The sequence below is a fragment of the Malania oleifera genome, chromosome 10 (genome assembly GCF_029873635.1).
Source record: "Malania oleifera isolate guangnan ecotype guangnan chromosome 10, ASM2987363v1, whole genome shotgun sequence".
Taxonomy (NCBI): domain Eukaryota; kingdom Viridiplantae; phylum Streptophyta; class Magnoliopsida; order Santalales; family Ximeniaceae; genus Malania; species Malania oleifera.
In genome coordinates, this window is record NC_080426.1 from 7,826,882 (window position 1) to 7,842,527 (window position 15,646).

General features: G+C 34.5%; 1 protein-coding gene across 2 annotated transcripts; it reads left to right on the plus strand.

The window, feature by feature from the left end:
- The first annotated feature begins 10,288 nt into the window (after positions 1 to 10,288).
- On the plus strand, positions 10,289 to 12,224 carry LOC131166105 (glycerol-3-phosphate acyltransferase 5-like). Of its 2 annotated transcripts, none has more exons than XM_058124396.1 (2): positions 10,289 to 11,025; positions 11,189 to 12,224. In XM_058124396.1, exons 1-2 carry the CDS (start codon positions 10,441 to 10,443, stop codon positions 12,110 to 12,112), a joined length of 1,509 nt encoding a protein of 502 aa, XP_057980379.1. In that variant the 5' UTR covers positions 10,289 to 10,440; the 3' UTR covers positions 12,113 to 12,224. The 2 variants fall into 2 exon arrangements, with proteins under 2 accessions (XP_057980379.1, XP_057980380.1); XM_058124397.1 differs by having other exon boundaries at positions 10,297 to 11,025; positions 11,195 to 12,224.
- The last annotated feature ends 3,422 nt before the right edge of the window (positions 12,225 to 15,646 follow it).

Sequence of the window (15,646 nt, forward strand, 5' to 3'; positions counted from 1 at the left end):
TGGGGGAAGAATACTATGAAAACAAAAGGACACTTGAGGCTTACATAATAACCAATAAAATTTTTTTAAAAAAAATTCAGGGATTGGGCAAAATCTGTAGGGTAGAAAAAATGAAAAATAAAATAAAGGTCCTCTAGTACTCTAGGCTCTAAGTCCATCAACACACAAATGATAAACAAAGAATTAAATTTGTCTTTAGTGATTTATATTTCCTTACAACCAAATAAGAAAAAACAAATTCTCCAAATATTTTTGCTTCCCACCAAGTTTCAAATGGGGTCTTAATGTGTGCAATGATCTTTCAACACTTACCTAGTAATATCACATGCTGCACTTTTCTTGTAGATTAGACTGATGCAAATCGTAAGCTGCCTCTCTTTTGAGGCTTCAATAAACCTTAACTTTGTTTTCGAATTGGATAATCCTTCGAGCAAGTTGGGAGCACATTTTCATCGAACCAAGCTGCCAGGCATGGCTGAAATGGGCGGGTGTCACGAGCTAAGCTTGTTCAGGGCATTATGCTTGCCTGTGACCGCTTATCTCGTGTGCTTAGGATGGGTTTCCATCATGTAAATACTAGTGTAGGGTTAATTTCTACTAGTAGAGTCTTTGTAAGCCAAATAAGTCAGTATGACTCATCGGTCACTTTGATGTTTCCTAGTGTCAGGATGATAATTACGTAAAAATCTCTTTAGGGGAGGGTGAGTGTTCATCAATAATTGTAAAACTCACTAGCAATTGTCAACGGGCTTAGCCTACTTGCCTCCCTCGCTAAGTACAACATGTCAACGGAGGATTTGTTAATGAATTACGTTTGCTTCAATGTTTACTGCTTGGTTGCCACGATTTTCATGAATTGATTATTATTTCCGCTGCTATCTGAATGAATGTTAATGAAAGTGCTTTGTGGATGAATGTTGGTAAACGATAGGCTGGCTAGTTAAGTAAGAGTGCTTTAGCTAGCGCCGCACGGCCCTTCACAGCGGTGTGAAAAGAGGCGGACCGTGACAGCGGGCCACGTTACGTAATTCCTGCAAAACAAAGTTGATAAAAGGAAAAAAATATAAGAATTAAGAACCCATCATACCTAGTAAAATCAGGATGATGTATAAATATGACAACATGATCAAAGATGGACGAGCAAAAACCCATACTGGTGATTTTTAGCCCAACACTTTTTCAATTGCCCCGCCAGCTTGTGGATGACCTAGTGAGAACTGGGTCGTAGACTGGTTGGATGAGCAAACAAGGATCAGGCAATGCCCATGATATTACAGACAAACAACAACATATAAATATTTATAAAACTAAAAAGGGGAACATATTATACAGTTAAGTCAACGTATTTGTATAAAAAAGTGCCTTTTGCACCATTTCAGTTGAGGTGTGCACATTTCAGATGTACATATCTTCTGTTACATTTAGCTAGAACCAGTTAATTAGGATGCCCTATATTTGATTAGAATAAGTTACCTAGTTGTAACTTAGATCATGAAAAAAATTTGAACTCCTTAATGCTTCAATTGTCATTTGGAATGGTTTACTTGATGAATGAACTCGATTTACAGCTATTTGAGCATAGATATTTGAATTTCTTGTAAAATTTTACTTGTAATTTCTTACTTATTCTTTATATATATATATATATGTGTGTGTGTGTGTGTGTGTAATTTACATGTTTGAATCTAGAAAATTAAAACCTGCAAAAGACTTATGTCGTAGCGCTATGAGGTTTATGCCTTGCTCATGCCTTTTGATTTCTAAACTTTGTACATGTTAATGCAAATTTGGCCTTGTGCTAGTTTTGTTCTAGATTTCCAACATAACACCAAAATTATGGTTATAGCGAATAAAGACCCTACAATTCTGTACTCGTTTAGGTTTAAATTTCCCTTGACATGGGGATGGTACAAACGGCCAAATTTGAGAATGTTGAGGCGTGCAGTGGTAGTTATAGTCTTACAAGAGAAAGACTGTTTAGGAGTCTAGGTTGAAGGACTGGGAGTGATTGCCCATTTGCCTTTGCTTGGCAAGGATCCTTGTCATTTGGAATACTAGGTTTGCCCATACAGTTGATTGGATTTTGGGGTCTTCTTTTGGTGCGACTCTTTTTGATGTGAGGGATAGAGGTTAGTGGTTGAGAGTTATGGTATATTCCCAAGAGGGGGGTGAATTGGGTATAAAAAATTTCTAGGTCGGGTATCTTAATTTAAGCACAATCAGTATTTCATAATCTAGGGTCCTACTAGCAATCTCAAAGCAATAACAATTTAAAAGCTAACAATACTTAAAGCAAGCACAATAATCACAATAACATAAATGAAAGCACACAAGTGCGGAAATAAAATAGTGTAAGGAAGAGAGAGCGCAAATACAAAGTTTTTAACGAGGTTTGGTAAATCTCGCCTACATCCTCGCCTTGAGCAAACCACCCAAGGATTCCACTATCCGCTCCTTAAAATCGGACGGAGCTTCCCGTTACAATCGGCTTCTTCACAGGGCTAAACTTCCTTTTACAATCCGCTACTTCCACACGAGGTGTAGCTACCTCTCCACAGTTCACAATTTGAACCGCTAATACAAATGATATAAAAATATTTTTGTGTACAACCATATGCTTCTCAAAAAACTTATGTGTACAATTTGAAACACTAAACGCACTCTCAAATAATTTATAAATGAAGCTTGATGGAGTTAAAGAATTATCTCAAAAAATATTTTGTAATTAAACCAAGAGTATGGAGTTTCTTCAAATTTGACTTTTGATAAAATCAAATGAATAAAAACTTTCAAGCAATATATATATATATATATGAATGTATTTATATGCTCAAATCTTTAGAATATACCTTAAAATATTTTCTACAAAAAAATATATTTAAAAAATAAAGAGTGGGAAAAATATTTTATATAAGATTGACCTTTTGAATGCAAGAAGGTTCTCAAGCAAAATATATAAATATAAATATAAGCTCAAGCCTTGCTTGTATAACCCAAGCCTTCTTCAAAGAGATTTGAAAATAAAGGGTAGGAGAAAAATAAACTTTGATCTTCAATGGGCAAAAAAGCTTTTAAGCAATATATATGAGTGATATATGCTTAAACCTTGCAAAGATAACTAAAAAATTTCTCCAAAGAGATTTGAAAATGAAGAATAGGAGAAGTATGACCTTGATCCTCAAAATGGAGTACAAAAATATATTTGGGAATCAAATAATAATGAAGTATGCTTCCAATCTCTTTCTCTAACATTTTTCAAATGTTTTAAGCTTGTATTTATAGGTAAAAACCAAAACTAACCGTTTTACGGCCATTGGGATATTAAAATATAATTTAATTTGAAAATTAGCCGTTTTTCTTCTGTTGGGGCGCTTTATGGGTGGATACCATTAAGTTTTTCAGACATAACTTTTTCTATACATTTCCAATTAGACGTTTTTGATATCAATAGAAAGTTAAGAGAAAATCCCACAACTTTCATGTTGAATAATTTTTAAGATAAGGAGTGATTGATTGATAAAATCGCTCATCAATGAAATGAAAGAAACATGAAGAGAATTTTTCTGCTGTGGATACCTTTCAGTATTTTGTGCATAACTTTTAATATACAACTCTAAATTGAGCGTACTTGTATCAACAGAAAGATAAGAGAAAATCTCTTAACTTTCATGTTTGACACTTTTTAAGATAAGGAGTACTTGATAGATAAAAGTGTTCATTAATGTGACTAAAAAAGCATGAAGGGGTTTTTTGAAGAATTTTGTTCTGGAAAAATGTTTTCATAAAAAGTTTATGTGCCCTAAGATTAATCTAAGGTCATGGTTATTTTGTGAGAGCTTCAATTTTAAATCATGTAAGCATGCATGCACAATTAAACCTTAATTACTATTACACAGGGCCGGCTCTTCACAATATGAGGCCCTAGACGAATGATTTCATATTTGGATTCATATTTTCTCGTTGACATAATTAAATTTCAAAATTAACACTAACTATAAATTGACAAATTATGTCCCAAATAAAAATAAATTTAATAAATCTATAGAAATAGTAGATTGAAACAATATAATCTGATTATTATTATTATTGCAAATCGATTGGCGAGCGAGACTTTAGAGATATCAGATTCTTGCCGGATACAACGCTCTAACCTCAAAGCTTCCAAAATCTAAGAAAAAATAGAAAAAAAAATTTTCAAAGTGAAAATAATATACAAACATTGAAATCAAAATTATAGTTGATGAAAATTACAGAGAATCGGAGGCTCGAAGATGATGAATACAATAGTCGGAGCAAAAATCATAGAGAGACCAAGAGAGTGTGAGAGATGAAAAAAAATTTTTAGAGAGACTAAGAGAGAGAGATGGGAGTAATAGATAATTTGAAATACAATAAAATTGTTAGTTGGGAAGTATAAGACTTGAAAAAAAAAACAGAATTAAATTGTATTTATTTTATATTTTAAAATATAATTTCATTTATTTGTTAGTTGGGAAGTCAATTATGGGAATAGAACATAATAAATAATATTAATATTATTTAATTTTAAAAAAATTTGGGATCCAAAAATTATATTATTATATTAAGAAAAAATTGAGGGCCCAAAAAATTTGGGGGCCCTAGGCGGGCGCCTCAATTGCCTAAAGGCAAGGCCGCCCCTTCTATTACAATACAACTAGAGAAAATAAACAAAAATCTTCATGCTCTACTCCTTTGCAACATAGAATGCGCCGAATGGTGTGTGCGTTTAAGTAATTCTCGGTTTCCATTTTTCATCTGTCATCCGTATTTAGAAAAATGAACTTGGTCATACACTTGACACACATATGAGATATTGTGATTTGTCATAATCAAAACAGGGATCAAACTCAAAAAGTCAATAATTTTTTTTTTTAAATGAAAGTTACCTAAAGTAAGAAATGGTGAAAAAAAATTACTTTATATATTATATGTCAATTCATCTCCTCTAGGTAATTGGCATGGGATTGACTCCCGCGACTTCTTTGGAAAAGCATATAAGAACACAACATCAACATGTAACAGATTATGAATGTCCGGCCGGCAGATTGAAATTTGAGTTTCCGTAGACAGCAGGTGATGCTTAATTTCTAAACAAACCTTACCTAACCCAGTGAAGAAAATCTTTAATGGAACACTAGCTAGAAGTTGAGCAACCTTAATGAATTAGCTATTCTTAATAAAAACAGAGTATGCATATAAATTTTCTAACCTACCTTAACCTCATAAATGATATTCCTGCAAGCCACCTTCCCAATACAAGCAAACTACAGCAAATCTCAAATTATTAATACTACTTTCTCGGATACCAATCAATCAACTAATTAAATCTCAAGCCATCTTATATATGTAGGCATGTATAATTATACATGTTTATTAATTAGTCTCTGCATTATATTTTAATTGCTGCGAGCCCTTCTGCTGAGTCAGTCACAAAGTAGGCTGCCAATTTGCATGAGAATGTTAGAAATCCGGTAGAGACGACAGAGGACGTAAAGACTTACAGACTAAATGAAGCTAGCTAGCAAATTAAATGTGAAAGAAAGACTAAAACGCCTATACCCCAAATGAACAAAACAACAAAAAAACAGGGTTCACATTTCACACAGATTAAATCTTAAGCCATATTTTATATATATATACACGCTTATACATGTGTATTAATTAATCTCTGAATTAATTAATTTCCCTTTATATTTTAATTACTGTGAGCCCTTTTAGCGGGTTATGATCACAGGTAGGCTGCCTATTTGGCTATTTGCATGAGAAGCCTGGAAATCTGGTGGAGACGATGGAGGACACAGAGACTTACAGACTAAGTGAAACTAGCTAGCAAATTAAATGTGAAAGAAAGATTAAAACGCTTATACCCCAAATGAATAAAAAAAAAAAAACAGGGTTCACACTTCATACAAAAATTTTCTGCGTCTTGCTGTAATGCGTGGACAGCGTAGATCGACCCACGCATCAAGGTCTTTGATCCATCACTATTTAGCTGCATATGTGTAAGGTTTTCTGCTAATAAGAAATTAATTTTAGTGCGTACGTTGAAACTAATAATAACGGTTCAGTTCATGCAACTCACGCTCTCTAACTCCGTGACTTGTGCACATAGAAGCAGAAAAAACTTACGGTGGAGGACTTAACTAGATTTATAACTTAATTATGCACTAGTCCTATTCTTTGCGATATCAAGGCATGATAAGGCATTTTGGTATCTCTGAATACAAGATAATAGAATTCATAATTAAGGTTAACACTTTTGTTAGATTTAATACATCATCGCCTGTTTAGTTAGAATAGAAATATTTGTATTAAGAACAGTTATACCACATAAGTAAACGTTATTTTACCACATAACTAAATGTTATATTAATGTTTGGGTTTACTAAAGTAATGCAGTATCTCTAAATTATTTGTAGCTACACTCAATCATACCTCTATGGATCCAAGTGTTATAGCTTGAACTCCTTTAATGTTAGAATTCAAATCTTAACTATGAGGAGAAATATCGCAGCCTAGTTGAGAAATTAGAAATACCATACAGAACACAAAACCTAAGACATCAAGCACGTGCCTTTTCACACACACACACACACACACACACACACACTGTTAGGACTGGAGGAGCCAATGGATGGGCTTGATACACATGGGTGAACACCAACTTGACCCAAAAGCTCAAGCCATTTGGGTCTTGGGTCCATCCATGTATATAAGCACCTATCATCCACTTTTAATTTTCTAATGTGGGACAAGTTCACAAGTGGAATTCTCAAGAATCTCCCCCTCACTTATGAGTTCCTGCTGCTCTCCTTTAAACAGAAATCGTCTCCCTTCTGAGACAATTCTCCAACAGTTGCTCAAGTGGGCTTTACCACTGATGCCTTACATGTGTCAGATTGCATTCCACATGCCTCCGAACCAATCCTACCTCTCACGTCTTGACCCTATTCGAATCCATCCGCAGCCTAGATGATCCTTATTGGTCTCAGCCACACACTTGGTCCTCCAACTGTTAGCACGTCAGGAAAATTAGCTTCCCTTCTTAACTTTTACGATGTCGCTCACCCAGAGTTACGAACTGTCGGCTCTAATACCACTTATTAGGAACCTGTGAGCATCCAGATCAAAGTGACACCAAAGATTTAACGTGGTTCGGTCAATAACGACCTACATCCACGGAGCACATACCAAATATTTACTATCGCTGGAAAAATTACAATTCTCTCTTCCTCCCTTCCTCTCTACTCTCTCTGAGCTTCTCACTCTTCTGTACTCTATATTACCACTGCCACAACCCTCTATTTATAGGGCTTGAAATTTAAATCACAATTAAAATAAAATCAATCGTGAATGGAAGTTACAATGGAGAGGTAAATAGTGGATAAATGCACCGCCTTTCTGACTCAGCTCCTAGCTTGCAACGCGTCTCTAGCCGTGTCTCCTGACTCTATTTATAACACACACACACACTCATATATATATATATACATACAGAAAAATGCTTTAAATCATAAGTTGTGACATCAAGAACTCACATTGTAGTAATAAAGTTGAAAGAGCCACATGTAAGTATATGCATTCTCCACTGTGTTTATGAGACTCATACATTGGAAATGACTTCTTAGTCTTATATAAGAACATAACACACTAACACTACTTATGGGGCGTTTGTTTCATGACATCTCATCATTCTTGCATTTGTTTGAGTATGGAAATTTAACATGCCTACATATTCACATTCAAGGGAATATAAAGATTCTCATAAAACATGGGTATCCTACTCACATCTCCCCTATGGGTAAGTTTCATGAGAATCATATTCTCATAGGAATCTTATTTTTTAGACTAAATTGCCCTTAACATTTTAGATTTTTGACTATAATGCTCCTATAATACAATGTAATGACACTCTATCATTAGATTTTAATAATAAATTACTAATAAAATAAAAGTAAAAAATTTTAATATATAAAATGTTAATTAAAATATTATTATAAAGTTTTAATTAAAATTCAATTCATTATTAATTAGGAAACAATTAAAATTTTAATTGAAAATATTAAAGTGGACATTAAAAAATAATTAACATAAATTTTAGTTAATTTTCAAAGTAGAAATATTTAAAATGTTAATTACGAATATTGATTAGAAAATTTGAATTAATTTTTAATAAAAAATGTTTAAAATATTTATTAAAAGTGTTAATATTTATGCTAATAAATATTTTAAATTTATTAAAAAAATTAATATTATTATTTTGTTAAAATTTAATATATTAGTTAATATGTAAAAATTATATCGCCCTCTATTATTTCGATTAATCGATTATTAAGTGTTAACTATCTAAATTTATAATAATTAAAAATTTTAGGATATAGATTTAATTAAGTACATATACTTAATAAGTTATATATTAAAAAATATAATTATCTTTCATATACTAGTTATATACATATTAAGCTCTTAATAGTCATATTGATATAAAAATTGTGTATATTTTTAAAAATTTCACAAATATATTCACACGAGAAAACAATCTAGATTCCCAAAAATATTATTCTTCCCCTATATTTTCTGGAAAAGTACATAAGTCTTGCATGTTGGGTGATTTAGGGTCTTCTCAATCCCAAAAGCAAACTTATGGGTTAAGGTTTTCCCTCACACTTAATAACTGACCACTAGCTCCTTTCACAACCAATGTGGAATAATCTCAACAATCTCCCCCTCACATATCAGGCTCCAAATCGGTAGCACCACTTACCCGACATATCAAGGAGAATGTTGAACCATGGTTCTGATACCACTTGTTGGGAAAAAATAAAAGTGATTCCCACAAATAAATCAATGGAATAATGCAAATAAATAAATAAATAAAGTAAGATACAAGAAATTTAACGTGGCTCCTTCAAATATTGAGGTACGTTTATGGGACACTATGGTCCAAATTCACTATCACCAAGGTTCGTACAAAGTTGGTACAAAAGACACAAACCTTACAAATACACAAAAGTGTATAACAGATGTAACAAGTGGTATCAAAGCTATGTTATTTGGACTCATTAGAATTGTGTAAATCATGGATGGTAATGTCGGTCGTATGATTAGCTTCAATGGAAGCAATTGAGTAACTTGGAAAATAAAAATGTAAGATCTTTTATTTTGTAAAGATTTAGATGGATCTATTGAGAGTGATGGCCGAAAGCCCCAAAACATGAGTAATGATGAGTGGAATAGACTTAATAGAAAAGCCGTTGGTGTCATCCGTCAATGGATTGATGATAGTATTTTTCATCATGTTTTTACTGAAACTTATGAAAAAAATTGGAGGGTCTTTATGATAGAAATTCGGTTACAAATAAAGTTTTCCTTTTTCAAAAATTGTTGAACTTGAAATATAAAGATGATGGTCATATTACCGAATATTTGAATGAGATGAAAAATGTTATCAATCAACTTACTATTATGAAAATAATTTTTGATGATAAATTACAGGCCCTAATGCTTTTTAGCTCTTTGCGAGAAAGTTGGGAGACTTTAGTTGTTTCAATTAGTAATTCGGTTCCCGATAAAATTGTTAGTATGCACCAAATAACTATCAGCTTGTTGAATGAAGAAATTAGAAGAAAATCTGTTGGCTCTGATACCATACCATATCAGTGTTGGGTAATCGAGGGTCTTCTCAACCCCAATCGATATGGGATAACTTGAACCACGTAGCTAGCATGCCAAGCAGAATGTTGAACCATGACTCTGATACCAGTGTTGGGTGATTCAGAGTCTTCTCAACCTCAAAAGTTAGCTTATAGGGTGAGACTTTTTCTCACACTTAATAACTGACCATCTGCCCCTTCCACAACCCATGTAGGATAACCCCAAAATTGCATTGATTCTAAAAAAAGTATATAAAATATATGTGCCTTAGTGCTAGGAAACTAAATATATAACCCCTCCTAAATCACATTATTAATGCATCCAAAAATCAACAAGCATAATGCAGTGCAATTTAAAAGCTGCAAAGTCGAGAGATATGCGTGACTCCCGCAAGTCTGCTTTTTCTCATTGTACCATTCCGGACCACATGCTATACAATTTTGTTTCCAGGAAGTTGTTGGAGTTAAGTAATCAAATCTTTGTTACCTTAACGTGGCGTATAATGTTAGTATGTTGCCTTAAAATATGAATCGCCCTCAGAAGAAAGAGAAACACAGTAAACCAAATAGAAAAATACATATAAAAAGGAAGGAAGGAAGGAAGGAAAGTAGTTGTAAACCGATAAGCTGCCACACTCCACCATTAGACATCCAGGCCGGTTCAAATTCAATCCCTTCAACCCTTATAATCCCTCTCATCTCTCCCACCCTAAACCAACCATATAATATCCACCAACGTACAAACCTAGGAAGCTCTACCCAGCTAATGGAATCATCGCCGCCGCCACAGCCGCCCCCACCATCGGTGGTCTCGGAGCTGGAGGGAACTCTTCTGAAGGACCAAGATCCTTTCCCCTACTTCATGCTCTTAGCGTTCGAGGCCTCCGGCCTGGTCCGGTTCGCCCTACTCCTGATTCTGTGGCCGGTGATTCGCCTCCTCGACGCCGTGGGGATGGGGGACGCCGGGCTTCGGCTGACCATCTTTGTCGCCGTCGCTGGTCTCCGGGAGCCAGACATCAAATCGGTGGGGAGAGCGGTAATGCCGAAGTTTTACGTAGATGATGTGGAGATGGAAGCTTGGAGGGTGTTTAGCTCCTTCGACAAGAGAGTTGTGGTGAGCAAAATGCCTACGATTATGGTGGAGAGGTTCGTGAAGGAACACTTGCGAGCCGACCAAGTTATTGGGACTGAACTGGTTGTGAATCGGTTCGGGTTTGCTACCGGGTTCGTTAGGGACAAAGTTGGTTCGGTTTCTGATCGCGTCGCCGGACTGTTCGGGGATGAGCCGCCCTGTTTAGGATTGGGAAGGTCCCGACGTGGATCCAGTTCTTCCTTCTTGTCATTGTGCAAGGTAAGTAAAAATTAATGTCACATTGTTTGCTACGAGTAGAATAGAATGAAATTTTGAATAAAAAATAAGTAAAGATTATTAATCACAATTTCCCTCGTCCATTATTACTTACGTAACATAAACCATGCAATTAAGTTTTATTCAATTACGTACATGTATGCAGGAACAGTCCCACCCGCCATTCACCGCCAACCAAAACAACACCGACCACCACCTCCGCCCGTTGCCTGTGATTTTCCACGACGGACGGCTCGTAAAGCGCCCGACACCATCAACCGCTCTCCTCATCATCCTGTGGATCCCTCTGGGCATTTTGCTCGCTACCATTCGCATCCTCATCGGACTTATACTCCCACTGTCCACCATTCCCTACGTCTCCAGCATATTCGGCGCCAAAGTCATCATCAAAGGAAAGCCGCCGCCGGCAGTGTCCGGCACCAACACCGGCGTCCTATTCGTCTGCACCCATCGATCCTTAATGGACCCCGTCGTCCTCTCCACCGTGCTCCGGCGAAAGATCACGGCTGTCACCTACTCCATTTCTCGGCTGTCGGAGATCCTCTCGCCGATACCCACCGTCCGGCTAACGAGGGTCCGGAATTTAGACGCCGAGATGATCAAGCAAGAACTGGCGAAAGGAGATCTGGTGGTGTGTCCGGAGGGAACCACATGTCGGGAACCCTTTCTTCTGAGGTTTAGCGCGCTCTTCGCGGAGTTAACGGATCGGATCGTGCCCGTGGCGATGAACTACCGGGTCGGGTTCTTTCACGCGACGACGGCGAGGGGGTGGAAGGGTTTGGACCCGGTTTTCTTCTTCATGAACCCTCGGCCGGTGTACGAGGTGACGTTCCTGAGCGAGTTGCCGGCGGAGGCCACGTGCTCGGCTGGAAAAAGCCCTCATGACGTGGCGAATTACGTGCAGAGGATCTTGGCTGCTACGCTTGGGTTTGAGTGCACCAACTTTACTAGGAAGGACAAGTATCAGCTTCTCGCCGGGAATGATGGAACTGTGACGTCGTCGTCGCCGGCTAGCTCGTACGGTAAAGCGAAGAAGGTCGTGGACGCATTTAAGCCGTCTATTCACTAAAAATTAATAAGATGAGAGTTATCTCTCTGTTTTATTTTTCTTCTTCATTATGATATATTTTTACTCCATTATGGTGCGTGCATGCATATATATGATATCTCTTTGTACAAAAGATTATGGTGTTTGGTTTTTTTTTTTTTTTTTTTTTAGCCCTTTAATTTTTTTATTTTTTTATAAAAATATTGAATAATAATTTACAGGATGTGACCAAGCTTATCATTTTTATTAGCTATTAAATGTTAGTTATCTAGCTTGTTATGGGATGAGAGGAGATATTATTTTATGTTTGGTTTGCCAAATGGGTGGTTAGTAGAATAGATTGTAATGAAAAATTTTAAAAATAATTATAAATTTGATTTTCATTTTATTTTTATCTACTAAATATAATTTGCAAGCTTGAGACATACTCAGAAGAGATTGATATGCATTTAAGATTTGAAATTCACAAATAATAAGATATTTTGTTAATATTTGAATATAGATGGAGAACCTGCGTCATTTCAAGTGGTTCACTTGTATGGATCTAAAATATTAATATGTTATCTTACAATTAATGAAATTCAATTTTTACGTGTACAAATACTCCATTACAGTTTTTTCTAGTTTATTCATAATTAAGTTGCCTATCTTTTTTGAGTAGAAAATTTGAAATGAAAAGCTTAGCCTAAAATTTAAAAAAAAAAAAAAAATTAGAAAGTATAGAGCGGTGATTAAAAATCGATACAGCAGGCATGCTAGCTACTAAAAAATTATAAAAAGACAAAAAAAAAAAATGTCGAAGTCATATTATTACTTAGTTGTCAACTTTAACCCTATGTTTAGAGAAAACTTTCTAATTTATATTTGTATGAATTTAAATAAAATATAATGTAAAATTGTATTAAATTTCTTGTAAGTTCATATCATGTATAATTTGTACTTTAGTGTAACATTATGTCTCTTTCATAATAAATATATCCAAGGTTCATTTTCAAACACCTTTTCCAATCCAATACTACCTACCACCTTTTGCTGAAGAATTGCTAGTAAACTTATGCTGAATAAAAAATTTGGATAATCTTGGACTAGACATATATACTTTATATCACATATTAATTAACTATGTCTCCTCTTGATCGAACTCTTCTCTACTTGTTATTAAGTTTTAAATACGATAAGACCATGAGTTGAGATGGCCGGCAGCCTAGCTCAGCCCAAGCCCAATTATAGGGCCTTAGCCGCAGACCCCAAACGATGGGCCACATGTGCATAAGTTTTCTCCTTTTTGGGCCACTGAGAAACCTTGTAGATCATCGGCCCATAATTTTTCGTCCTAGTGTTTCAATTAACATTTGGTTACCCAAAAAAAAAAAAGAACTAAAAGAAAACACTTCCTAGTCAGCAATGGCATTTCATAATTTCATTTTTTTTTTTTACATAGAAGTCCTAGATCTATTAGATTTATTGCTTTATGAGTGAGGCAAAAATGTATTTTTCAGTAGGGACAAATTTTTAATTTGTCAAGAAGTCATTTTATTTTTAAAATTTCAATTGAGGCATTTGCCCTTTTTGAGTCACACACGGGTCTGCTATTGCTTGAACTTGTACAAGCCAAAGATATGTTTTAATGTGAATCCCAATAATTATATACCGCATCTTTACTAAATCTAGATATTTACATAACATTTAATGATGAACAAATTTCAAATCTCACATAGATGAATCCTTTATTTTAAGTTTACATTTCGGAGTTCAAAACTCTAGTATTAAAATCATTTAAATTTCTTTAAAATAAATTAAACATTATACACATAAATGTGGTTGCTTGTTATTTTTGTGTGTGTGTGTGTGTGTGTTTTTTTTTTCACTTTTCTATTGCTTTGCAACCCCCTCCAAACCCCAACAACCCCACCCCAAAAACTACCAAAAAAAAAAAAAAGTCTTAGAGTTGGTAGTTTGGCATGGCAATTGAAATCTTCAATTTTTGTGGACTACTGCTTTATTATATATATAATTATAGGTGCAGCAACTTTGACCTTTTTCCTTTATAAAAAATTATTTTGTGTATTTGTTTGGTATGATATGACTATAGACATTTGAGAAGAATGCCTAGTTATCTTAAGGTTCGAGTGTTTTGACTCACTACCCTTTCGAGGAGCTACGATGGTATTTCCAATAGAATGAATGTTTTGGTGGACTACTTGCAAAATTCAAGCCGTCAAGTCACAAAAATATAAAGTTAAAATAAAAAAATATGTAAATTTGTATTCTTTGAATTATTTATTTATCTTGTTGAATTTTTGAAAGTGACATCAATATCGTTTCAACTATTATTTTAATTATAAACAACTCCTTTTACAAGTGAAAATCATTGAATTTAAACGATTATCATCATCTTTTCAATTTATGAATATATAATTAATATTTTTTTTCGGCAAGTTGTCTTTCCAAGTTTAAAGATGATTATGATTAATTAAATTTGCTATATGAGCATGACGGATATATACGTCTATTTTTTACATGTGTTAGAAAATTTTTATAAGAAGGATCTTCAAAAGCAAGAAATTCAAAACATACCTTACAATATTTCCATCGAGATAATCAAATTTCGATGCACTTAACTCTTCTTTCCTTCTATTCCTACTGATCAAATTTCTATTATGTGGGAAATTACTTGACCTTCACTCCCGATACTCACTCTTATGTTTGACTTAGTGATGAAAATTCTATCAAACTTAATTATTGAATGGTGAGAGGGACCAAGAGCCATTTATATAAAAATCCATAAGAGACTCAATCCATCAAAGAATCATAAACATACATGTGACAATTCCCTTCTGCCAAGGTGAATGTACATTGATTAAACGAGATATATTCCTTAGTGATACGCTAATAAATGAGATTCATGACTTTGGTCAACGCATCTCCATTATACATGACTTTGATCATTATATCTTACATACCAATTAATAAGCCACTTGACTTTTGTCAATGTAACTTAATATCCAATGATATTTATTTGGACTTAATCTGAATTTGGCATCGTTAGCCTTATATTTGGGAGTTCAGGTTCGCATATTAAATTCGAATTTGTGTGGATTTGTATAAAACAGAATATAGATATTGTATCAAGTCCCATCTAATTGATAAAGAAATTCAGAGTTTGAATATATATCTCCAAAAGTTGAGCTAACTTGAGCTCGAGTTCATCTTATTTGGCTTGAACTTAGCCAAGCCATACCAACCAAATTCAAGATATTTGCAAATAATATTTTATCGGTTGCCCCCACCTACAAAATGTTTTTCTATTTTTTAAAGTACAAAGAATAAAGAAAGTAAAGTATCTCTTGAAAACAAAATTAGGCACTAGATAGTTGAGGAAGCTAGCTTCCTAGTTTCTTCCCCCACCTTGACTAAGAATTGGTTCCTTCCGGAAGAATATGGTTGAAGCATTATTTCAAACTCTAGATTGAAGGAATAAATTTTTTTTTTTTGTGAAAAATAGAATTGTTCAAGTGTTTATAGTGGGAAAAAAAAAAAAAAGGATTTTTTTTT

Coding starts and splice junctions, on each gene's coding strand:
- LOC131166105 (XM_058124396.1), top strand. CDS start 10,441: ATGGAATCATCGCCGCCGCCACAGCCGCCCCCACCATCGGTGGTCTCG. Junction 11,026..11,188: donor CCTTCTTGTCATTGTGCAAG/GTAAGTAAAAAT, acceptor ACATGTATGCAG/GAACAGTCCCACCCGCCATT.